Source organism: Muntiacus reevesi, chromosome 3, assembly GCF_963930625.1.
Source record: "Muntiacus reevesi chromosome 3, mMunRee1.1, whole genome shotgun sequence".
In the NCBI taxonomy this organism is placed as follows: Eukaryota; Metazoa; Chordata; class Mammalia; order Artiodactyla; family Cervidae; genus Muntiacus; species Muntiacus reevesi.
In genome coordinates, this window is record NC_089251.1 from 172,010,727 (window position 1) to 172,036,276 (window position 25,550).

General features: G+C 48.6%; 1 protein-coding gene, 2 non-coding genes and 1 pseudogene across 5 annotated transcripts; 1 reads left to right on the forward strand and 3 right to left on the reverse strand.

Annotated features, from left to right (window-relative positions):
• Positions 1-6,182: 6,182 nt before the first annotated feature.
• On the reverse strand, positions 6,183-18,095 carry LOC136165150 (UL16-binding protein 1-like). 3 transcript variants are annotated; one of them, XM_065931144.1, is made up of 5 exons: positions 17,950-18,095; positions 10,038-10,301; positions 9,533-9,808; positions 8,763-8,894; positions 6,183-7,904 (listed from the first exon to the last, which is right to left on the reverse strand). In XM_065931144.1, exons 1-4 carry the CDS (start codon positions 18,020-18,022, stop codon positions 8,797-8,799), a joined length of 711 nt encoding a protein of 236 aa, XP_065787216.1. In that variant the 5' UTR covers positions 18,023-18,095; the 3' UTR covers positions 6,183-7,904; positions 8,763-8,796. The 3 variants fall into 3 exon arrangements, with proteins under 3 accessions (XP_065787216.1, XP_065787215.1, XP_065787217.1); XM_065931143.1 differs by having other exon boundaries at positions 9,533-9,817; XM_065931145.1 differs by lacking the exons at positions 6,183-7,904; positions 8,763-8,894 and adding an exon at positions 8,911-9,213 and having other exon boundaries at positions 9,533-9,817.
• Positions 6,318-6,389, forward strand: TRNAC-GCA (transfer RNA cysteine (anticodon GCA)). The gene has a single exon. It is a non-coding gene; the product is annotated as a tRNA-Cys (tRNA).
• Positions 15,233-17,724, reverse strand: LOC136162854 (tyrosine-protein kinase RYK-like; annotated as a pseudogene).
• A 4,341-nt stretch (positions 18,096-22,436) lies between the features above and the next one.
• On the reverse strand, positions 22,437-22,508 carry TRNAC-ACA (transfer RNA cysteine (anticodon ACA)). Its single transcript has one exon. It is a non-coding gene; the product is annotated as a tRNA-Cys (tRNA).
• Between the last annotated feature and the right edge of the window lie 3,042 nt (positions 22,509-25,550).

The following is a 25,550-nucleotide window of genomic DNA, read 5'->3' on the forward strand; positions in this document are numbered from 1 at the left end:
TAGTCCACATCCATGAAACAGCTTCAGGTGCTAATTCCAACCTCCCCAGCCCTCCACCTCTGACCTCATGCCTGGGGATCTGGGATGAGGCTGGGGATTAGGGGCATGCATGGGGTGAGTCTGGTTGCCCAGGTCCCTGGGGCCCATGCTCGTCACACCAGGCTGACCTGACACATTTCTGATGGCAGCCTTCTGACTTCCTGCTGTTCTCCCAATCCTTCTTCCCTGTGGTCTGGGTCTACCACGGGCTTCCAGGTTGCCTCCTCCAGGGGATTCAACCCAGGCTCCCACCCCCAGCCCTTCATAAGGGCGTCTCTCCCCACACAGGTCACCTGACCCCACCAAGCTCTTGTCCAACCCACCCTGAGTCCTGCCCACCCCTGTGGGTCTCTTGTCCTCCAACCAGCCTCCCAGCACAGGTCCGTCCCACATAGAGACTCTAGTGAGTCCGTTGAGAACCTTCTTGCCTCCTTTGCACCTGTTGATTCACAGAGTTTGCTGCTCTCCATGGGCGGCAGCTGGGTGACCCCAAGGTGGAGTATGGCGGTGGACGGATGTGAGTCAGGGCTTCTACCAGATGAGCCTGCGTGTGGCCATGCAGTCACACGGCTCATCAGGATCCCGGGGACCTGCGACGATTGTCTCAGCCTGGGCTGGGGTCACACGGAGGCGGGGCAGAGCTGAGGGATGGCTAGAGCCAAGCTTCAGCTCCTCTGTGTGTGTGTGGTTGGGGGGTGGCAGTTTGCGGAGAGTCTCCCGTCTGGAGCTCTGTTGGCTGTGAGCCCCAGCCAAGGCTAGGCATGGTCTCCAAATGCTGGCCAGAGCACCAGACGCTTTGCAGTCTGCTGACTCTGAGCTGGGACAGGGAGCAAGCAATTCTGTGCCCGTGGTCTCTAAGAGTGGAGTCTCCGTTTCCCACAGTCCTCCAGTGCTCCAGATCATAAACCCTCTTGGTTTCCAAAACGGGAGTGGGGGAGTGGGGGCATGGGGCTGCTTCTCCCAGAGTTGCACCAGGGCTGGGGTGCCTGATGTAGGGCCAAAACCTCCTGCTCTTTAGGCAGAATGCTCCAGTTTGTGAAGACCCCTCCGTTTGAGAGTAGCTGGTCAAAGGGTCCCGACTAGATCCCTTCTTTTCTGCTCCTGACCTTCTCAGTGCGATTCTTTCTCTATGCTGGCTGTAGAGGGGATGTTCTGCCGGTTTCAGGTCATTTTCTCAAAAAGAGAGCTGTTTTGTACGTGGTTGTAGTTTTGGTGTGTTCATGGGAGAGCGGAGCTCAGGGCGTCCTACTTGGCCATCTTGATTTTGCCTTTGTGTGATCAATGATCTTTCATGTTAGTAGTGTAATTGTTTTGGGGTGCCAGGAACCATGGGCACATTGCCATCCAATATGTGTGTGTGTCCTGACTGCTCCGTTGACCCGTCCATCTCTCTCCTGAGACTCCTGAGTCCCTGAGACACAACAACATCGAAATTAGGCCAATTAATAACCTTACCTCTACATGTCCCATTGACAGGAAGAATCACGCATCTCTCACTTTAAATCAAAGGCAGAAATGGTTAAGCTTTTGAAGAAGGCATGTCAAAGCCAAGATGGGCCAGAAACTAGGCCTTTTGCCCCAAATAGTTAGTCAAGTTGTGAACGCAAAGGAAAAGGTCTTAAAGGAAATCAAAAGTGCTCCTCCAGTGAACACACACATGAGAAGATAGCAAAACAGCCTTACTGCTGATATGGAGAAACTTTCAGTGGACTGGACGAAAGATCACAACGCTGCCTTAGGCCAAAGCCTAATCCAGAGCAAGGTCCTAGCTCTCTTCAATTCTATGAAGGCTGAAAGAGATGAGGATGCTGCAGAAAAAAAGTTGAAAGCTGGTAGAGATTGGTTCATGAGGTTTAAGGAAAGAAGACATCTTCCTAACATAGAGCACAGAGTCGAACACTGAGGGTTGATGCAGAAGCTGCAGCAAGTCTTCCAGAAGATCTAATAAAATAATCTCTGAAGACAGTTATCCTGAATTAGAGCTTTCCAGTGTAGAGAAGAGTGCTCTATTGGAAGAAGATGCCGCCGAGGACTTGCATGGCTAGCAAGGAGAAGTCAGTCTGGCTTCAAAGATTCAAAGGACAGGCTGACTCTCTTGTTAGGAGCTAATGCAGGCGGTGACTTGAAGTTGAAGCCAAGCCTCACTTACATTCTGAAAATCCTAGGGACTTTCAGAATTATGCTAAATCTACTCCGCCTATGCTCTGCAAATGGAACAACAAAGTCGAGATGACAGCATATCTGTTACAACACTGATTACCAAAAATATTAAATCCACTGTTGAGACCTACTTCTCCCAAAAAAGGATTCCTTTCAAGACAACACTTCTCATTGAGAAAGCACCCAAGGGCCCTGATAGAGTAGTACAATGAGATTCATGTTGTTTTCACACCTGCTAACACAGCATCCATTCTGCAGCCCACAGATCAAGGGGTAGTCACCATGTTGAAGTCATGGTATTTAGGAAATAGTTTCTGTAAGGCTATAGCTGCCACAAATAGTGATTCCTTTGATGGATCTGGGCAACATCAATTGAAAACTTTCTAGAGTGAATTCACAATTTATAAGTTCCACCCAAAACATTCATGATTCATGAGAGGTTGAAATAACAACATTTGAAGAATTTGTTCAAATTTGAAGAAGTTGATTTTAACCTTCTGAGATGACTTTGAGGGGTTCAACAATTCAATGGAAGAAGTAATTGCAGATGTGGTAGAAATAGCAAGAGAGCTAGAATTAGAAGTGGAGCCTAATGTGAAGATGGGATTGATTGTTACAATTTAATGATAAAATTGGAATAAATGAGAGTTGACTCTAATGGATGAGCAAAGAAAGTGGTTTCTTGATATAGAATCTACTCCTGGTGAAGATTTTGTGAAAATTGTTGAAATGACAACAAAGGACTTAGATTATAAGTTTAGAATAAATTTAGTTGAAAAGGCAGCAGGTGGGTTTGAGAGGATTAAATCCAATTTTGAAAGAAGCTCTAGTGTGGGTTTGCCTTGGAAACGAACAGAGATCATTCTAGTGTGGGTAAAACGCTATCAAAGAGCATTGCATGCTAAGAGAAATGTTCTGTGAAAGGAAGAGTCAAACAGTCAAATTTCACTGTTGTCTAATTTTCAGAAATTGCGCTACCCACCCCAACCTTCAGGACCACCAACCCTGATCAGTCAGCAGCCATAGACATTGAGACAAGACCCTCCACCAACAAAAAGATGGTAACTCCCTGGAGGCTCAGATGATGCTCAATAGATTTTATTTTAGAAATAAAGTGTTGTAGATTAAGGTCTGTACATTGTTTATTTAGACATAAAGGTATTGCACACTTAACAGACTTCCATGTCAACATACATTATATGCAGTGGAAACGAAAAATTTGTGTGATTCCCCTTATTGTGAAATTCATTTTATCGGCATGGTCTGGAACCCAGCCTGCAATATCTCTGAGGTCAGCCTGTATCTACATGGCTCTTAGTCCACATTTTCCAGCCTAGAACTAACTTTGGGATGGCTGCGTAGTAGGGTAAACATATGACCTACTGTTGGGATATGGTGAAATATACATTTAAAAATTCAGAAAATTTAAGGATCACTTCACAGCTGGTCTGCATGTTACTTTAGGAGTGAACCTTAAATTCTGTTTCCATAAGAAATAAAGCATTATCATTGGTTTTATTTAATCCCATCACATGGCGGAATGGTGAAATACCATGACTTTTCCCCTGGATTAGAAAACAGGCATGATGTACTTAACTTTTTGGCAATATAGAAATGTTGATTTAAGGATCACTGTAAAGGCTTCCCAATCCCTAAGAAAGGCAATCCCAAAGAATGCTCAAAGTACCGCACAATTGCACTCATCTCACACGCTCGTAAAGTAATGCTCAAAATTCTCCAAGCCAGGCTTCAGCAATATATGAACCAGGAACTTCCAGATGTTCAAGCTGATTTTAGAAAAGGCGGAGGAACCAGAGATCAAATTGCCAACATCCATTGGATCATCAAAAAAGCAAGAGAGTTCCAGAAAAACATTTATTTCTGCTTTATAGACTATGCCAAAGCCTTCATCTGTGTGGATCACAATAAACTGTGGAAAATTCTGAAAGAGATGGGAATACCAGACCACCTGACCGGCCTTTTGAGAAACCTGTATGCAGGTCAGGAAGCAACAGTTAGAACTGGACATGGAACAACAGACTGGTTCCCAATAGGAAAAGGAGAACGTCAAGGCTGTATATTGTCACCCTGCTTATTTAACTTATATGCAGAGTACATCATGAGAAATGCTGGGCTGGAAGAAGCACAAGCTGGAATCAAGATGGCCGGGAGAAATATCAATAACCTCAGATATGCCAGTCACACCACCCTTATGGCAGAGAGTGAAGAGGAACTAAAAAGCCTCTTGATGAAAGTGGAGGAGGAGAGTGAAAAAGTTGGCTTAAAGCTCAACATTCAGAAAACTAAGATCATGGCATCTGGTCCCATCACCTCATGGCAAATAGATGGGGAGACAGTGGAAACAGTGTCAGACTTTATTTTTTGGGGCTCCAAAATCACTGCAGATGGTGACTGCAGCCAAGAAATTAAAAGATGTTTACTCCTTGGAAGGAAAGTTATGACCAACCTAGCATATTAAAAAGCCGAGACATTACTTTGCCAACAAAGGTCCGTCTGGTCAAGGCTATGGTTTTTCCAGTGGTCATGGATGTGAGAGCTGGACTGTGAAGAAAGCTGAATGCCAAAAAATTGATGCTTTTGAACTGTGGTGTTGGAGAAGACTCTTGAGAGTCCCTTGGACTGCAAGGAGATCCAACCAGTTCATTCTGAAGATCAGTCCTGGGTGTTCATTGGAAGGACTGAGGCTGAAGCTGAAACCCCAATACTTTGGCCACCTCATGCGAAGAGCTGACTCACTGGAAAAGACCCTGATCTGGGAGGGATTGGGGGCAGGAGGAGAAGGGGATGACAGAGGATGAGATGGCTGGATGGCATCACCGACTTGATGGGCATGAGTTTGAGTAAACTCTGGGAGTTGGTGATGGACAGGGAGGCCTGGCGTGCTGCGATTCATGGGGTAGCAAAGAGTTGGACACGACTGAGCGACTGAACTGAACTGAACTGTAAAGACTTCCCAGGTGGCGCTGGTGGTAAAAAATCCTGCCAATGCAGGAGATACAGGAGACATGGGTCAGGAAGATCCCCTGGAGAAAGAAATAAGAACCCACTCCAGTATTCTTTCTTGCCTGGAAAATTCCATGGGCAGAGGAGCCTGGTGGGCTGCAGTCCATGGGATCACAAAAAGTCAAACATGACTCAGTACCCATAGGGTAATAAATTATGAAGGGAACCAGTCAACGTAAAATTTTGTTCCACTGAAAATACACTGAAGTTGTTTCTCTGGAGATAGATAAACTGAAGTTGTTTCTCTGGAGATAGAAAATATACCTGAGTCCTGTAATAGCAGAAGTATTTTTGGAACATTAGACTTTTCCTTGCATTGTGACTTTATTTTTAAAACTGATGATATTGCTGGAAAATACTTCTGAACTGAGCCTCCACTCAAGGTGCAGAAGTCCCTCACAAGGACCTACATGGACCTGGGCCACCCTCCACTGGAACGGGCTATCTTCCTTGAGCCACCATGAGTGTTATTTCAAACTGGTAGATCCTACAGACACAAAATCAATCAAAAGGTTAAATAAACAAGGACTAGAAAGGAAAGAACAACAATAGCCATTAAAGGGCCTAGAGAGGGAAGGAACCAGGTTAACTTTGAGAGGACTTTCTTTTTTTTTTTAAACTCTTGGCGGAGGCAAAATCTCCCATGACAAACTTGTGAAGCCCCTCTACCTGTATATTTAAGGTGCATATTTACACTTTAATATAAGGTGTAATAATATAAGGTGTGTATTCCCTTAATATTGATCTCAGAGAGACAGCAGTGAGTGGTGCTAAAGAGGGATCTTAGTTTCCTACCCAGGAATTGAACCTGGGTAGCTTGGTGTAAAATGAGGAATTCTAGATACTAAACACCAGGGGCGAGATACAAAGTTCCCTTGGCTCTTACCGTCTGCAAAACCAAGAATGTTTCACGGAGGCAAAAACTGTAAAAACAGCTCCCAAAGTAATTACTGGAGACATACAGAGAAACAGTTTGTTTATTTAAAATGGAAGCAAAGTGGAAATAGACACCCAGAGAGGAGTGCAGGCGTCCTGAATGAGCAGCACAAAGAAGCCAGGCTAGGGATTTCACACACACATACATGTCTCTATCTTCCCTGCTGGCTCAGTTGGTAAAGGATTTGCCTGCAATGCAAGAAACCCGGGTTCGGTCCCCGGGTAGGGAAGGTCCCCTGGAGAAGGAAGTGACAACCCACTCTAGTACTGCCTTGCCTGGAGAATCCATGAACAGAGGAGCCGGCAGCTTATAGTCCATGAAATCCCAAAGAGTCGGACATGACTGTGCAACTAACCTTCTTTCACTTTCACTCCCGTACATGCATCTATTCTTCCCCGACTCCCCTCCCATCCCCATCCAGGCTGCCACATAACATTGAGCAGAGTTCTATGTGCTACACAGGAGGTCCTTGCCGGTTATCCATTCTAAATAAATCAGTGTGTACATGTTGATCCCAGACTCCCTAACTATCCCCCCATCCTTTCCCCCTGGCAACCACAAATTCATTCTCTAAGTCTGTGAGTCTTTCTCTTTTGTAAGTAAGAGCACTTGTATTATGACTTTTTGGATTCCACATATAAGTGATGGCAAAAAATTGTTTCAGCTTCTCTGTCCAGCGTATGTTGCTCAATATGACAATCTCCAGGTCCATCCATGTTGCTACATATGGCGTTATTTCATTCTTTTTGACGCTGAGTAACATTGCACTGGATATATGTCCACATCTTCTCCCTCCACTCATCTGTCAGTGGACACAAGGTGGCTTCCAGGCCTGGCTGCTGGGAACAGCGCTGCCATGAACACAGGCAGGGTGCAAGCATCCGCTCAGACCATGTTTTCTCAGAAGCACCAGGTACATTTAATCCCATAAGGTGGAGAAATGGTGAACTATCATGACTTCTCTCGTGAGAGAGAAACTTAAATACTGCAAGTTTTCTGGAGTACTGAGATTTTGATTTAAATAGCAGCAGCATAATAAATAGGCTTCCCCAGTGGCTCAGATGGTAAAGAATCCGCCTGTCAATGCAGGAGACACAGGAGACGCGGGTTCAATCCCTGAGTTGGAGAGGTTCCTGGAGAAGGAAACAGCATCCCACTTCAGTGTTCTTGCCTGGAGCATCCCATGGACAGAGGAGCCTGGCGGGCTACAGTCCACGGGGTCGCAGAGAGTCGGAGGACTGAGCGACTAACACTTTCACTTTCAGCATAATAAATTATTAAGGGAGACAGTCATAAATAAAATTTTGTTCTATTGAAAGTAGGCTGAGGTGGTTTCTCCAGACACAGAAAGAATCCCTGAGTCCTATGATACCAGATGGTATTTTTCTTGCAATACCATTTGCAAGAACGAGGTCACGAGGCAGAGTCTAATTATCCACAAACTAGACTACGATTAAAAATGTCCTGTTTCTGGAGATTTCTTCAAGTACCTGGACATTTCAGTGTAGAAATTCCATCGCTTAGCACCAGGAGAAAGTGGTGAAATAAATTGCTTCTGATTTTTTTAAGAGATGCTGAGTAGGATTTCATCAAATGTGATAAAGCTCGTGAGATGATGCGTCTACTGTGTCATCGTAACCAGAAAACAGACTCAGGATCCATAGGGTCTGATCTCCTGGATATAAAGTGAAGAGTAGAAGAATGGCAGACAGAGCATCTGTGGGCTTCCTGGGAGCACCGTCTCCTGCAGAAAAGAAAGAGGACTTGTTCCAGGGGGCTGAGGAATCCTGTCCCTTTCCTGAGGCTGCCCCTCCCCAGCCCCGCTCCAGCCCCGTCCTCACTGAGGGGCTCCTATGTCCCCCACCTCCACCCCACCCCAGGCCCAGCAGCCTCTTGTCCCCTCCTCCTTCCTTCCTACATCACAGAGTCACCCCAGGCCCTGACACGCCCTGCTCAGGCTCAGGACTGGAGCCAGTGAGGAATCAACCTGCTCCCTTCACTCAGGTCCGGATCCTCCCCGAGGGGGGCCTAAAGGGCCAGGGAGCAGGTCCCCGGAGGAGGGGCCTTGCTTCCTGACAGCCCTGGGGGGCTGCAGGCAAACCTCCTTCCTTCTCTCCCCTCTAGCCTCTGAGCCAGCAGCACACACAGCTCTCAGGCCCAGGGTCCCTGCCCCCCATCTCTTCCTGGTCCCACCCAGCTGGGCGCCTCCACGCCAGCTCAGGCCCACCATCCCCAGGCACCTCTGCTCAAGGCAGGGCGGCTCAGTGATGGAGGCTCTGGGTCCCCAGGAGGCTGGTGACGGGCAGGCCACAGGCTGAGTCAGAACTGCTGCTGCCCCAGGAGCACAGGCCTGGCCTCGCCCCTCCCCACAGTCTGCTGGGGGCTCCTGCCTTGCCTTCCTGACCCAAGCCACTTCCTATGAGAACAGGCCTTTGGAGCTGGGTCCACAATTATTGTTCTCAGGTGATATGCGGTCTTATCCACCTGCTCATTTCCAGGATGAGGAGGTTCAGTGAGGGCAGGGATCGGCTGGGATTCACCTTCCCCGTCCTCACACCATGCCCTGTGCCCCTGCCTTCCCTCTGGATTCTGCCCTCAGTACCTGCTCCTGGAAAGGACTCAGCCCAGGAAGACAGTTATGATGAAATGGTGAAGACTGCGAGGAGGATCCAGGTGATGTGATTGATGGCTGGAGCTGAGGAATGCACTGTAGGGGGGCCTGTGGTCGGTGATGCTGCAAGGAGAGTAAGGGTGAAGCCCTTGTACAGACCCCGAAATCGGCAGATACCGCCTCAGCCCCTCTGACCCAGGTACCCCTACCCCTCCACCCACACGTGGAGGCCCTTGTGACAGGTCCTCAGGTGAGATGGGGGAGAGGAGCCCCGTCCCCATGGGACTCTGACAGCTAATGGGGGAGTGAGGTTTCCAACAGTCACTCAGTCCTGCTGTGACGTCAGAGACGGTGACATGAGGATGGGGTCCTCAGGAGCTGACAGCAGAGGTGGTGTTGACAGATTTCCAGAAGGAGGATTGGTGACATTTAAAAGAAGATTCTGGAAAGAGGGAACAGTAAGAAGGAGATTGGAATCATAGAGATGCTCTCATATTTAGGATCAGTGAGAATGCACGTTCAATCATCCAAAGGCCTGTGCTGTGCGGAGAGATGTGAGGAGGTGAAAGAGGAAAGAGGATGACAGAGCATCCCTGGGTTATTGTTCTTTCAGGAGCAACTCACCTCTGACGGATCATTTTCACACACACACACACACACACACACACACACACACACACACACACACACACACACACACACAGAGGTGGGTCCATGTCACCATGAGAGAACTACCACTTTCTCCTACTCTTCTCACTTACCCATGATCTTCAACTTTCTCTCCCAGTGCACGAAGAAAGCCTGATAATAGGCCCAACAGTCTCCAATGGAGACCTCCCTGAAGAAGTCCGTCACGGCTCTGTCATTCTCCCACTTCTCTTTCATCCGCCTCCCTTTAGAATTAACCACTGTCCAGTGTCCATTCTCCGAATCAAAGAGGAGGCACAGTTTTCTATGAGGTCCAAACTTCCTGGATCCATTGATGTGTCCATTGTTTTCATGCCAGCACGTCATCCTGGCCTGCAGGGTCAGAGGGCCTGACCCCACTGAGAAAAGAAAGAGCTCAGCCTCTGGGCTTGACAGATTCTTTGCCCACCTGGGTCCACCTCCCCTGGGCCCAGCTAATCTGGCCCTGGTCTCTCCTGCAACAGCTGCTCTTTCCACTGGACTACGAGCGAAGGACAATATCCATTTTTTTTTTACCCGAATAGTGGATGCAGCTGAGCCCCCAGTCTGCTCCTCCTGCATTTGGACTTCCTCACTCACCCTTGTCTATGTGTTTGTCCAGTGTAATGTCAGACGTTTGCTCCTTGAGAAAGCTTCCAATGTCTCTGAGTACGTCCGTCAGTGTTTCCCAGACGTTCATACATTTCACTTCCTTTCCCGATGGACTCATGTACTTGATCTCAGCTGTACCACAGTCACAGGAGAGAAAGAACTCTTGACCCATTTTGCCTCGAACGTCACACCATGGCTGATCATCTCTGGGCCGAGGATCATTGGTGAAATTACAGGAAAGAGAATGAGCATCTGTGAAGGCAAAACACAGTGAAGATGAGGTTGGGAAAAAAGACCCGCAGGCCCCTTCCCCCAGTTATGAGAGCCGAGTACAGTGCAGGGCTGGCTGTCAGAGCAATGACCCCGCCGACACACACAAGTGCCCCCCTCCTCATGGAGAAGGAGGAGCCCCGCCTGGCAAAGGTCACTCATCCGGGGTGTGTCCCCGTGTCCACCAGGTCAGGGCCCAGCATCATCACCTTTGCAGAGAGGAGCCAGGCTGCTACACAGGAAAGGTCTGGATGACAGAGGACTGTCAGAGTCTAACCCCGTGTCCCGTGAGAGATGGGGAGCCTGTGGGGTTGCTCTTGAGGAAGCAGGATCACAGGCAGAGGGGCAAAGAGGTGACGGGTGACACAGAACCCCAAGTTGGAGAAGGGAGAGTTCACAATTAGGGGTCACAGGACATAGCAAGGCCAGGGAGACGCTGCTGATCTCCCACTAGGATGGATCCTGAAAGCCTGGAGAAAGCCTTGGCCCACATAACATGAAAGAGAAAATCCAGAACTTCCGAGGCAGGTGGTAGAGGAGGGTATCAAAGGCTCAGAGAAGCGAATCTGCCAGGGCAGACATGGTGTGAAAGGGCAGGAAAGTGTCCAGGCCACCAGGCGCCATGGAAAAGCCTGATAGTCTCTATGGGAGAGGAAAGTGTGGATGAGAAGCATCTCCAACAGCTCAAGGTTGACTTTTGTGGAAGGTCAGGGATGGTGGTAGGAGATGGTGTTCCTGTGGGCTTCCATCAGGAACAGGGATGGAAAATGGAGGAAGATCAGATTCCAGGTGGAGGGTTGTATGTCAGGAGCAAAGTTGGTACAATGGTCAAAGCGATTAGTGAAAATCGATCACTTGTGACTGACTCTTGTGACCCCATAGACTATACAGTCTATGGAATTCTCCAGGCCAGAATACTGGAGTGAGTAGCCTTTCCCTTCTCCAGGGGATCTTCCCAACCCAGGGATCCAACCCAGGTCTCCCGCATGGCAGGCGAATTCTTTACCAGCTGAGCTACAAGTGAAGCCCAAGAATATTGGAGTGGGTAGCCTATCCCTTCTCCAGCGGATCTTCCCGATCCAGGAATTGAACTGGGGTCTCCTGCATTGCAGGCAGATTCTTTACCAACTGGCTCCTGGTATGGTCCTGGGGCCTGGCAGAGATGAGGCCTCTGGTCATGGAATGTCAGAGTTGCCCATCATGATCTGGTTCATCAACCCCTAACCATGAGTTCTGATAGACCAGCTTTCATAGGACAGAAGTGATTATGTGACTTGGCATAACCAGGGCCACAGGGAACAAACAAGATGTACCAGCAGGTGACCTAGGCCTGACACCAGAGTTGATACAGGGCCACTATCCCCTGCTCACACCTGTGGCTTCATGCAGTGTCCCCTACCGCTCCTTGAACCAAGGAAGCCAGTCTACAGCAGAAGGGGCGCATTAGCCCATAACAGCCAGATCCACCTCCTATCACATTCCCACCACCAGAAGCTACAGGGCAGGACAGGGTAAGTTTCTGGTTCATAAACAGACAACTGAGGCAGCTCGTGGATGATTCTCTAGGGGATGGGTCACTCATTACGGGGTCAGAAACCAGGACAGTGGACAAGTCTGGTTCTAATTGATTTACACATTATATTTTGCTTCTGGTGCTCCACAAATGTGGAAGCTCCTTTTGCACCCAGAGACAGATATCAAATGGCCTAAAGAGACAATGACATTTACTTTTTTCTGTAGAAAAAATCTGTCAACTCCTGCCTTAATCAATAACCATTATAGGCTGCCGCCGTCCCAATTCCTAGATAACATGAGTGTGGGACCAGAGGGCAGACGTGGGCATGCCCAGCCTCACCCTCGGGCCCTGTGTCACACTCTGGGAGACCCTGTCCCGACCCTCCTACCTTAGGTCCTGGGGGCCAGGTCGGGCGTTTTGCTGGGCGAGTTATCAGACAAAGGGATAGGATGCCAGTTGATAGAGGCCATGTTTAGATTCTCTTCAAGAGACAGGAAGCTGCTGGAGGCCCTGGGCTTCTTGGGACCATGGAAAAATGGGTAATAAATGGTCTTGTAACCAAAAGGGCTCTAGGGGGCCTGTCCCCCCATGGCCTCTGCCTGCCTCATGTTTGTAGAAAAGTTTTAGTCAGCCAGGCCTCCTGTGAGTCTCAAAACAGTGGTTTAAGAGTTAAGGATTAGGACGCGTGAAGATGGGAAATGAAGAATACTCCTTAGGCTGGGAAACTGGTAACAATTTAGACTGTGACCAGCCACATAGCTGTGTCATGAAATTACCAGTTCCCTGAAAGATAACAAAGATCTGACACAAGTCTCAAGTTGTTTCTACAGGAAGCAGACCCCCAGCACATAAAAACTGCTGATGGCCGCACATAGACCCCAGACTGGCTGAAACCATAAGCTTGGTGAGGCTCAAACGTCCGCCTTGTGCCAACAACCTGACTGCAGAGGACGGTGATGCGCCCGCAGCAGCCCCCTCCGCCCCCTTTTCTAACCAGGAAGCTTGGAGACGGTCTGAGGACGTTAGGTCACTATTTTCCCAGGGCTCCTGAACAAACCAACTTTTCTTTTTCCGCCACTTGTTAATTTCATCACTGGTAGGATATGGATCACGCTGCTGCTGCTATGTCGCTTTAGTTGCCCGACTCCGTGCGACCCCATAAATGGCAGCCCACCAGGCTCCCCCGTCCCTGGGATTCTCCAGGCAAGAACACTGGAGTGGGTTGCCATTTCCTCCTCCAATGCATGAAAGTGAAAAGTGAAAGTCAAGTTGCTCAGTCATGTCCGACCCTTCAAGACCCCATGGACTGCAGCCTACCAGGTTCCTCTGTCCATGGGATTCTCCAGGCAAGAGTACTGGAGTGAGTTGCCACTGCCTTCTCCTATCTGGGTCATAACCAGCTTCAATTAGCAACAGCATGAACTGCCTGGGAGGAGCTTTGACTCCAGGGAAGCACTGATCAGTGGCTAGGCATTGAGCGCCTTTCTGGGGATGCACATGTAATTTTTTTTTTAATAAATTGAATCCTTTAATTTTTTTCAAGTGTTGTTAAAAATCCATTTTATACTTAAGCTAGCCTTGAAGATAAGCACAAAATCTGTTTACTTTTTTTTTTACGCAACACAACTCAGGCACCCATTCTGTGCATAGCACTATTCTAGGCGCAGTAAAAGGGATTCTTAACTTTAAAAACATGATTGCACCTTCTGGAATTGTGTTGTCTCCTTTTCCAGAAAGTAAAAATAAATAAAATCACAACTGTTTACTATTGACCTGCCCCAAGCCCACTTCTGGCTCTCAGAAATGCTAGGATCTGCCAAATTTAAGATGTTTCAGTGAATTCCACTCCTACTTTTCCCGAAGTAAGAAGGCAGAACTCCTCTTTATTAAAAAAAAATTTTAAAGGCAATTTTCCATGAAAGAGTAGTTTCTGTTTCTATTGTATTTTTTATTATTATATTGTATTTTTCTTTTTTTTCCTTCTAGCTTTTAAGTTTTTCCTTGAACACTGCTTTTTCCTGTACAAGGCAACAGCATTTTTTCATTTTTATTTTCCTAAGACAAAGTATTTCATCTTATAGACAAATAATTCCCAAGACTAGTGATCAATATTTAAAAAAAAAGAAGAAGAAAGAAAGAAACTTAAGGGTTTCCCTGGTGGCTCAGCAGGTAATGACTCCACCTGCAATGCAGGAGACCCCAGTTCAATTCTTGGGTCAAAAAGATCCCCTGGAGAAGGGAGAGGCTACCCTCTCCAGTATTCTTGAGCTTCCCTGGTGCCTTAGATGGTAAAGAATCCACCTGCAATGTGGGAGACCTGAGTTCGATCCCTGGGTTGCCAAGATCCCCTGCAGAAGGGAAAGGCTATCCACTCCACTATTCAACCCTGGAGATTTCCACCGACTGTATAGTCCATGGGGTCGCAAAGAGTCGGATAGGACTGGGCAACTAAGCAGGGCACATTCATGGGTGAATCAACTCCATTACTTTAAGGAAGTAGAAACTAAAAAACACGTGGCACTAAGCTAGTCCAAGTATTAGTGTTTAAACAACCTTAAAAACTATTTATTTTATAACATTGTTTAAAAATTTCTCGGTCAAAAAATTTATACCAACATTTTCAGTTCAACCTAATGAAAGTGATATCTAGAAAATATTCCACATCACTAAGTCTGTCTTAGAAACTTTAGATGCTATGGCATTCCTAAGGCACAGTGTTCTGGAAGACAATGTGCTTCTGTGGTGCTGGGTGATGTACGTGGCTGCCTGGCTCCAAGGGGGCCTCAGAGGGCACCTTCCTGCTGACGCTGGGGGACTGAGAGAGGACAGTCAGACACAGACACAGGGCTGCATGGACCTCTGTGAGACACCGGGCCAGCTGCTGGAACTGGGCCTCTCCTCCGAATCTAAGGCCCAGCACAAGCCATCACAGCAAATGTTTCATCAGGACAGTTGATAGGCTGGGCTATTCGGTAACCTTCTTTCAGATCTCTAAAGAGTCGACACTGACTACACAGTCAAAACACCGTGTGGAAAAAAAACAAAACAAAACAAAACAAAACAAAAAAACACACCGTGTAGGGTGTTTGACCCAGAGCCATGAGCTCCTACCCTATCACTCTGAAGGCCCACACAACACTAGCACTGGAGAACTAAAAAAAAAATTATTTCCTTAATATCTATTTTGTGTGTGTGTGTGTGGTACTGGGTCTTAGTTGTGGCACTTGGGATCTTTTTGCAGCGTGAAGACTCTTAGTTGCAACATACCGACTTCTTAGTCGTGGCATGTAGGATCCAGTTCCCTGACCAAGGATCGAACCAGGTCGCTTCATTGGACCTGGAGTCTTAGTGACTGGATCACCAGGGAACTCCAGAGAACCCATTCTTAACCAGACTTTCATGAGCCATCCATGGATCCCACGTTTTCATTCGCCCCCAAACAGTGAGAGTCCATGGGGAACAAGACTCTGGAGAGGGGCTATCTGGACTCTTAACAACGTGAGATTGTCATCAGAGGCAGAGCTCCCAGCAGCCAGGCCTCTGTGGAGGACTTCTCTTCTGAGCAGGTAACTCATTCCACAGGCAATCTGACCTTGTGGACCAGGTCCTGTTGAGAAATTGCCTGCAGATTATTGGCCTCTACTAATTGGAGCTCCCCTGGTGGCTCAGACAGTAAAGAATCTGCCTGCTATGCAGGAGACCCGAGTTCAATCCTTGGGTCGGAAAGATCCCTGGAGAAGGCAATGGCCACCCACTCCAGTATTCTTGCCTGAAGAATTCCTCGGACAGAAGAGCTTGGCGGGCTACAGTCCATGGGATGGCAAGAGTCGGACAGGACTGACTGACTAATACACATACAGACACACAATTTGCAATGCTGTGAAAACTATTTACGATTCTACCAATTCATGTGAGGCAACATCACGAGGGGTTTTCTCTTTCTTCTATACACACAAGGGAAATAGGAGGAAGATTTCTGTGATGAAGATCTCATAGCTTACAACGTTCAGTGAGTATCATTGTCACCTGGATTTCAGAAGCTTAATCTCTGTTTTTACAAATGATTGCTGTTCTTTATTTGGGCCTTTTTCATCTACCTAATGGAGAAGGCAATGGCAACCCACTCCAGTACTCTTGCCTGGAAGATCCCAAGAGGAGCCTGGTAGGCTGCAGTCCATGGGGTCTCAAAAAAGTCGGACATTACTGAGCGACTTCACTTTCACTTTTCATTTTCATGCATTGGAGAAGGAAATGGCAACCCACTCCAGGGTTCTTGCCTGGAGAATCCCAGGGATGGCGGAGCCTGGTGGACTGCCATCTATGGGGTCACACAGAGTCGGACAAGACTGAAGCGACTTAGCAGCAGCAGCAGCAGCAGCAGCATCTACATAAATCCCATGGAAAATACGCCCCAAACTACCTTTTCGGAGTACATCCTCTCCGTGGATACAGTTATCCTCTCCTTGGATATTTCGATATCCTTCACCTTAGCTCTGGCCTCCAAAAGAGTGGCACTTCTCAAGACACTCCTCCACCCGCCCACAAGGTAGGATAACGGGCGGAAGTACCATTGTTGGGTGTGTGGCCTCTCAGATCCTTAGTCATCTGGGACATGGCTGAGACAACCCTTGGAAACTACTGTGCACGGATGCTGTCTTCCAGTTCAATTCTTGTCACACTATGAAAGTGCAAAACACCTAATATTATCACTACAAGAAATATAACTCCACAGCAAACCCCTGCGCTGATACAAAACACGCGGGCAGAAGTAGCTGAGCTGCATGGACAGGATCACAGCTAGTTCTGCTGGTGGCTTCCTCCAAGACCGAAGTTTTTACTTCAAGATTTTGGTAGCACATTTTCCTTCCTTTCAAATTTTTGAAGAAGGGAAGTTTTTGAAGAATTTACTGTCAAGTTGAGCTGCATTTAGTATCAAAACCTCACCATCTACTTTGCAGAAAAGGAAAGCTAGAGCCGATAAAGTGCGTGGAAATCCCCGTCCCCCCCCCCCCCCGTGCCCCTCGCACCCCCACCCCCACCTAGCAGAAATGCTGACCTGGGGCAGGTCCACGAAACTGTCTACTTGGAAACCTGCTTTTATATTCGACTTGGACTCTGCAGGCCAAGTGAAAGGCAGGACATCTGTTTCGCTGGGTACTAACAGGTTAAAGGATAGACGCAGTGCCCAATAAGGTCACCTAATAAAAAAGTTCTTCCTCTAGACCAAAGAGCCAGCGCTGGTCCCTGCTCAGGAAGAGGCTCGCAACCGCCCCCCGGGGCCGGGGACGGAGCCGCGCAGAGGAGCCCCGGAATGGGAAAGGAACCGCGCCGCGGAGCACGGCGATCGCGAGTGGAGCCGCGCAGAGAGCCTCGGGGTAGGGGGTGGAGTCTCGCAGTGGAGCCCGGTGTTCCGGGAGAAGCCGCGCCGCGGAGTCTCGGGGATCGCCGATGAAGCCGCGCCACGGAGCCCCGGGATCCGGGTGGAGCCGCGCCGCGGAGTCCGGGGGTCGGAAGTGGAACCAGCAGCTGCAGCTTAACCACAAGCAACTAAAGCACGTTTCCGCCATGGGCGCGCCCCCGCCGCCTCCTGGGCACCCGGGTCCGCTCTGCGTTTATAACTTACGCGGCCGGGAAAGAGCGCTCGTCCTTCAAGGGCCGGGAGATGTAGGGACCAGAAGGGTCTCTGTTGCACAGGTCGGGACGGGAGGGTGTGCTTTTCGGGGCGGGTCTGGGTCCCTTCTCCGAGGGAAGGCCGACTGGGCCCAAACAACCTGGCTCCAGCGCTCCCACTTCCCAGGGGCGGTCTGGACCCTTGGGGGGTTTCAACCGCATTTCCTGCCGCGTCCTGGTCCCCTCTTCTCCCAGCGTCACCTCCCAAACTCCCGGCATTACTACTTTACCCTAGGCACCCCTGTTCTGGCCCGGAGAGCCGGCAAGAAGCCGGGAGGAGCCTCCGAAGACCAGACAGGCCGAGGGAAGGGAAAGAGGTGGAGGCGGCGGCGCCACCTTGTAAGAAGTTTCGCGAGCCCCCGCGGACACCACCCCCATCCCCTTTCCAGGTCGTAACCCATCCAACCTCCTCATGTTCCCCCGCAGGTTCATCCCCGAACTCACTGCTGGACGTCCCGCTGAACACGCCAATCAGAAGCAAAACGAGGAAGCCAAGACGGGTCTTGGAGGCACCCATCTCTCCCTTTGCCACCTGGATCCCAATTTTGCAGGAGTGCGAGGCTGCCTAGTCGGAACCGGCGATCCTCGCGGCTGGCCGGCAGCAGCGGTCTGGACCTCAGCTCCGGCGCTGACTGCCTGGCCCGCCCATCCGCCGACAGGCCCCGCCCCAGGCTTCTCAAGTAACCACTAGGAAGCCGCGCGCCGGGGCCTGGGCGGGGCTCTCTTGCCCGCTGGCTCGCTCACTCGCCAGGTTTCCCTGTGTACTCGCCTGCCCACTTGCCTACGCGGTGCCAGACTTGCACTGGTGAGAGGAGACCGCCAAGTTATTGTTGCTGAAGCTGAAACTCCAATACGAGCTTTATTGATATTTCTGAGAGTTTATTTATATAGTGCATACTTTCCCTTAACCCAATTAAAGCCAGCTCAGTTACAAATTCATTTCCATGTAAAGACAGAACCAAAGATCTCCTTGTTTTACTGCTTCAGTTTTAAAAATGCTACTTTCCCCCCTCACTCTGGGGGACCACAGATGGATCAGGTGATTCCTGAGAACCCAGACAAAGGACTTACATTTTTGGAGGGGAGAAATGCAAGCTCCCTTTTTTGTTTGTTTTGTTTTTAAAGTCTTCCAAAATGATTGTGAACAGTGACTGCAGCTATGAAATTAAAAGATCCTTGCTTCTTGGAAGAAAAGCTATGGCAAACCTAGACAGCATATTGAAAAGCAGAGACATCATTTTCCCAACAAAGGTCCCTATAGTCAAAGCTATGGTTTTTTCAGTAGTCATGTACAGATGTGAGAGTTGAACCATAAAGAAGGTTGAGCACTGAAGATTTGATGCTTTTTAGCTGTGGTGTTGGAGAAGACTCTTGAGAGTCCCTTGAACAGCAAGGAAATCAAACCAGTCAATCCTAAAGGAAATCAGTCCTGACTGTTCATTGGAAGGACTAATGCTAAAGTGGAAGCTCCAATACTTTGACCACCTGATGTGAAGAGCCGACTTATTGGAAAAGACCTGGGAAAGATTGAAGGCAGGAGGAGAAGGGGATGACAGGGGACGAGATGGTTGGATGGCATCACTGACTCAATGGACATGAGTGTGAGCAAGCTCCAGGAGATGGTGAAGGACAAGGAAGCCTGGTGTGCTGCAGTCCATGGGGTCACAAAGAGTCAGACATGACTGAGTGACTGAACAACAAGTAACCCATGCCCACAACTCTAGCAGAGATTTGCAGGAGCCATTGGACAGACAAAAGTCCATAAAACAAAGATGCTTTTAATTCACTGACCGAGACAACCTACCAGTGACAGAAGATTAACAAACAGGAAACAAAGAGAGGGTCTTACCCGGACGTGGCCTCTGGGCACTTTGTCCAGCCCGGCCCAACTCTTCTCTCAACTGGCCCTTCTGCAAGGGGGCCAGTGGGAACCTCAAGCCTGAGGTGGGAACACGGAACAAACAAGTGATTGTGAAAAAGGTGACCCAGCAGGGAGTCTCTTGGATGTAAAAGGACAGGAGTGTAGGTTTGGGGACCAAGGGAGCAAAGGCAGGAGGGGCAGAAAAGACTGAAAACCAGAAAGGGAGCCCTTGCCTTTTCAACCCCTGCCCCCTGCGGCTGTCTATTTATTCAGGCACCAACCTGCAGGCTTCCAGAGAGGGCCAGTGAGGGAGGGAGCACCCTGTCCACTGCCCACTGGGGTGATCAAGCCCAGAAACCAGCCCCTTGTACATCGGCTGTGGGACTGCAGCCCAGAGGTGGGATTCTCACCCACTCGTAAACCAACATATAAAATCTGCCACTTCACCGACTTCCCCAAGGGGCCTTCTCTTGGTGGCAGGAAAACAGAAGTGAGACTATTGGTATGATCAGACTTGCGGTCACTGCCTAATAAGAGGTTTCAACCTCTGTCATTCTCACAAACCTCCTGTGAGGCAGAACCTGCTGGACCAAGCCCTGCAGGGTATGAGGTGGCTCTCTCCCACCAGCTTGTCACCCATCAAAGTGAGCCGTTGACAGCCAGAGGGAGCTTTGTCTCCTAAGTTGAGAGGAGTGATGCTGTCCTTGCCGAGGTCCACTCTTTCAGAAGGATAGGACAGAGGGAGAAGAGGACAGAGAGAGGAGAAGTGGAGAGAGAATAGAGGAGGGAAAGGGACAAAGGGTGAGGGGGAGCACGATGCCTGAATGAGGGCCCCAAGGCCCCCAGGGGCCAGGAAGGCAGAGCAACCAAACCTGGTGACTCTGAGCTGAGGTTCAGGCGACCGCTTGTCACCACAGGGGAGTTGCATCCCAAGGTCACAGAGATGCCCAGATGCTCTGGCAGAAAGGGGACAGTAGCCCTTCATGGTTGCCACAGAGTATGTTAGTGACCAGGCTTCTTGGCCTCCTGAATCAATCAGTTCATTCAATTCAGTTCAGTTGCTCAGTCGTGTCCTACTCTTTGTGACTCCATGGACTGCAGCACGCCAGGCCTCCCTGTCCATCACCAGCTCCCAGTGTTTACTCAAACTCATGCCCATTGAGTCAGTGATGCCGCAGGGGCAGGGGCTCTGGGTTCAGCAGACTTGGGTATGGCTGGGTGCTGTAGACTTGGGTATGGCATAAGTCCTCTTGGCAGAGGTCGCCATTAACCCCACCAAAGAGCTGGACTGGGGAAATAGACTCTTGGCGGGCACAAACAGAATCTTAATCGATAGAAGTGGATAAGAGGCCAGATGAAAAATTCAGGGGAGGCTTCACTGGGACACATGCTGCAGTGTGATGGAGCAAACCCAAGCAACAGGTTTCCTTGCTCATTCCCTTGGGGGTTAGCACGGTGGGGGGAGGCAGGCTGGTCTCTTATATGGGGTGAGGGTAGGGGCAGGCCAAGGGTTAGGACCTGAGGGATGGCTTAGGTGGCCTGCCCACCGTCGTGGCAGTGCACTGTGCAGGGATCATACCCCGTACCCTGCTTTTCCAGTTGGGTTTTTTATCTTTTCATTTATAATCAACCCCAACTAGGCATGCATGCAGTTGTTTTCAGTCCCTTATAATTTCTTTGTTTCTGGAGGAGATCATTGTCCAGTGGCAAGCAGTGGAGCAAACGTCCACAGATCCCAGGTTTCAAGTCCCCGCAGATCTCACTCGAGCTGATGGACATGTTTCTCATCCATGCTTTCCGCTCGGACTCCATAGAGTCCATCAGACTTTCCCATGGAGCCTGGTGGACTGCACATTTTTCTGCCCTTTCATACCATGTCTGCCCTGGCAGATTCACTTCTCTGAGCCTTTGATCCCCTCCTCTATCACCTGCCTTGGAAGTTCTGTACTTTCTCTTTCATGTCATGTGGGCCAGGCCTTTCTCTAGGCTTCCAAGACCCATCCTAGTGGGAGATCAGCAGCATCTCCCTGGCCTTGCTAAGCCTTGTGACCCCTAATTGTGAACTCTCCCTTCTCCAGCTTTGGGTTCTGTGCTCATCCTCCCCGCTGTGATCCTGATTCCTCAGGAACAGCCCCCAACAGCTCTTCATCTCTCCTCAGGACACTCGGAGACATTCTCACAGTCCTCTGTGTTTAGGCCTCTCCTTCTGAGCTGGCCTGGCCCATCTCTGGAAAAAATTGTGTCGGTTCATGCTAGGTGTGGAGCTTTTGAACAGAGTGGAGATAGGCATATCCAGGGCCGTGCAGCTTTTTTGCCTGATCAAGGCTTCCTCCTCTTCCTCAGCCAGTAACTGGGGTGTGTTTGAGGTCGGGGGGCAGGCGGGGCATCCTGCTCTGTCAGCCCGGCCCTGCAGCCTTCCTCTGCTCTCACAGACCTGGGCAGGAGGCCTACAGGTCTTCTTCTCCCAACCTCACCCTCACTGTGTTTTGCCTTCACACATGCTCACTCTCTTTCCTATAATTTCACCATCAATCCTCAGCCCAGACCTAGACATCCATGGTGTGAGTTTCAAGGCCAGGTGGACAGAGAGGTTTTCCTCTCCTATGATTGTGGTCTTGCTAACATCACGTTCATGTGTCCCCTGGGAGAATTCTGGAGCTGAGGTCCCTATGACTTTCTGAAAATTAGAGGGGAGCCTGGTTGATATATCCCCTAAAAATATGTTGGAGATGATCGTTCTGAACAGGACTAACACCAACAATGACAACCAAAAGGGATGGTAATGAAAGGCTGTCTTAAGTCCTGATGTCTATTTTTATCTTGTGTTCTTCCTCATTTTCATCCAGTGCAAACCCAAGACCTGAACTCTTCAATTTGTATGATTTTATGCGGTTGGGGAGTTTCCCTTTAGTCATCACTTATCTCTTACTGAGATAAAGTGGAAGTGAAGTCGCTCAGTCTTTTCCACTGTTCACAACCCCATGGACTGTAGCCTACCAGGCTCCTCCGTCCATGGGATTTTCCAGGCAAGAGTACTGGAGTGGGCTGCCATTTCCTTCTCCAGGAGATCTTCCCGACCCAGGGATTGAACCCGGGCCTCCTGCATTGTAGGCAGACGCTTTACCGTCTGAGCCACCAGGGAAGTCAAAAGGTAAATATAAAATATATTCATAATATCTATATTATAAATATACTTATACATAAATATATATATATATATATATCAATGGGGGATCGGGGGGCTTCCCTGGTGGTCCAGTGGTAAAGATTCCATGCTTAGACTGCCAGGGGTGAGGTTCGATCCCTGGTTAAGGAACCAGATCCTACATGCCTCATGGCACAGTCAAAAAATAAAAATGATGCATCTTAATTTCCATCCAGGGAAACTAAATTTTAAACCTTAACCTTTAAATATTAAAACTAAAAAAAATTAATACAGTCCATTAAAGAAAATGCAGCAATATTCATTAAATTAGAAGTTCAAGGTGACATGGGGAAAGAATACAGATTCAAAGGCAGAAAAGACTATTAGTTATTGAAATACATGATGAAGTGTTTGAGGCAAATGTATTGTCTTCAAGTTTGAAATGCATCAAAAAATAGGATACATTGATCTTATGAAGATACAAACCCTCCAGCCCCGTGGTCTTGGACTTCCTAACTCCAGAACTGTAGGAAAACCTGGGTTTGCTGTGTGAGCCATCCAGCCTGCGGTCCTTTGTGTGGAAGGAGCAGCTGACTCATCAGGCTCCGGTGCTGTGCTTAGTCGCTCAGTCCTGTCTGACTCTTTGCGACTCCACCTACTATAGCCCTCCAGGCTCCTCTGTCCACAGGGATGCTCCAGGCAAGAATACTGGAGTGAGTTGCCAGGCCCTCCTCCAGGGCATCTTCCCAACCCAAGCACTGAACCTGGGTCTCTGGCATTGCAGGTGGATTCTTTTACCATCTGATCCACAAGGGAAGCCCAAGAATACTGGAGTGGGTAGTCTATCCCTTCTCCAGGGGATCTTCCCAACCCAGGAATCAAACCAGGGACTCCTGCTCTGCAGGTGGATTCTTTACCAACTGAGCTACTTGGGAGCCAAATATAGGCTCCTACCCTCCTACAGAGACTGGGAGATGCCAGCACTATCTTCTTTAATACTTCAGAGTCAAAGAGATGGCTCCCAGTGCCCGGGCTCCAGAGCCTGCAGGCCACAACTACCGAACCCAGTACCGTGACTACTGAACCCCACGCACCTAAGGCCAGTGCTCCACAGCAAGAGAAGCCACCTCAGTGAGAAGCCCAAGCACCGCAACTAGAGAGTAGCCCCTGCTAGCTGCAGCTGGAGAAAGCCTGCATGCAGAAACATAGACCCAGAGCACCAAAAAAAAATCCATAAACAGATGCCACTCCAGTATTCTTCCTTGGGAAATCCCATGGACAGAGGAACCTGGCTGGCTACAGCCATGAGGTCACAAAGAGGTGGACATGGCTTAGGGACTAAACAGCAGCACAGGAAGTTACACCTTAATAGATAATGTGCAGGAGAAAAGCTCGTGTCACATAGACTGGCAAATTATTATCCTTCACTGACTCCTTTTCCACTAGGTGGATAGCTTGTCTGAGTTTCTCGTTCTACCTTTCATCTGGGTGGGGTTAGTCATAGAGTATGCTCGCACGTTTAAGCAATAAATGGCCTTAAAAAGTCACCTTAAGAGAAAGAAAGAAAGAGATGGCTCCCAGGGCCTTGCGGAAACAGTCCTGAGTTGTAAAACTGGTAAGAGAAAAAAATGACAATGACAAGATTTTGAAACAGGATACTGTAAGAAAATGGAAGTCAGGGGCCTAGATAGAGCCTGGAAAGAACTCAAGTTTCATGTCAAGTTTAGTGCAGCTAAAAGAAATATTAAGGTTACCCTGGTCACACTTCTCAAAATAAAGCCAATGGAAACCACAGAGCAACTCGCATAAGGAAGAAAAAGTCCTCAGTAGTCAGGATAAAGGCAGTCAAACCAAAGTCTCCAGAATGTCAATAAGATACAAAGACTAGCACATGATCATGATGACGATGATGATGATAAAAATAAAAGGTGAGTTTGATTCTGATATTTGCACAGACAAAAAAAATGTGGGTTGAAACTTCATTTCTGTGTTAGAATAGAGGGATATTCCTCTATTATAAAACAATAAAAATAATAGGAATATTGTAATATTCCTCTATTATAAAACAGGAATATCCTGTTCCCTGACAATATTTCAGCCCATAATTTTACCATCTATTGATGATCCTGGGCTGATAACATATTCATTAATGCTAGAAAACAAGCAGTGACTGAACATGTATTCATTCAATAAATATTTATTGGACTCTTGCTGAGAAATGGGAACTTGGCAGTCATCGAGACAGCAGCTGCCCCTGTTGACCATCTCCTCACACAGTGTGGCCAGGATCTCTCTCTGTGTCAACTACACTCTTCATCTGAACCATGGAGCACAGTAATTGAGTTCAGTGACCATATCCTCAATTCATCCCACAAGATGGCACGTAGCCAGAACCATTTTTAGACGTCTGGATGAGAAGTTAATTCACTACACACCGTGAAATTAACTCCATATAGCGGTTCTTCCAATTAACAAGATTGATGAAATCAGATGGAAGGGGTTCACTTATTTTGAGAAATCATTTTCTAGGTGTTGAGTATAGACCGTGGGAAAGTTTATGACCAGGGAGTCCCAAGCCAGAATTCCCTCTTCTCCTCCTGCTTCTCTCACTCCTGAGACAGGCTGGGACCTGGACAAAGGTCTCACCAAGCATCAAAAGGCAAAGACGCTATAAAGGGAGAAAAAGTGCTGCATGCAGGCCCAGTTGGGACAAATTATGAGCAACAAGATACAAAAAGATCAAACCCCAGCTGCCTCTACTGAGGTGCTGGGAGCAAAAGCAAGTACTGAGTATAAGCGGGCACACAGCACCACCAAGGGGGTGGGCAGACCACCTAAGCCACCCCTCCTGCCCGAGCCACGGATCCGCCCCCAACCCCACCCCACATAAGGGACCTGCTTGTCCCCCTCAGGGTCGAGCGAGGGAACTTCTTTCCCTTCCCTCGAACTGTAGCAAGAATTCCAATGAAACAGAGCAGGACCCTATGGTCCTTGCCCCACCATGGCCTCAGCCTGCCTTTTGTCTGTGGAAGAGCTTTA

Excerpts from the sequence above, each read along its gene's own strand:
- LOC136165150 (XM_065931143.1), bottom strand. The coding sequence starts at position 18,022 with ATGGGTGCCTCCAAGACCCGTCTTGGCTTCCTCGTTTTGCTTCTGATT. Across the intron at positions 10,302-17,949 it reads GTTCAGCGGGACGTCCAGCA|ATGCTCATTCTCTTTCCTGT; the intron begins GTGAGTTCGGGG and ends TTGCCTTCACAG. Across the intron at positions 8,895-9,532 it reads GAGAAAGTTGAAGATCATGG|CATCACCGACCACAGGCCCC; the intron begins GTAAGTGAGAAG and ends CTCTCCTTGCAG.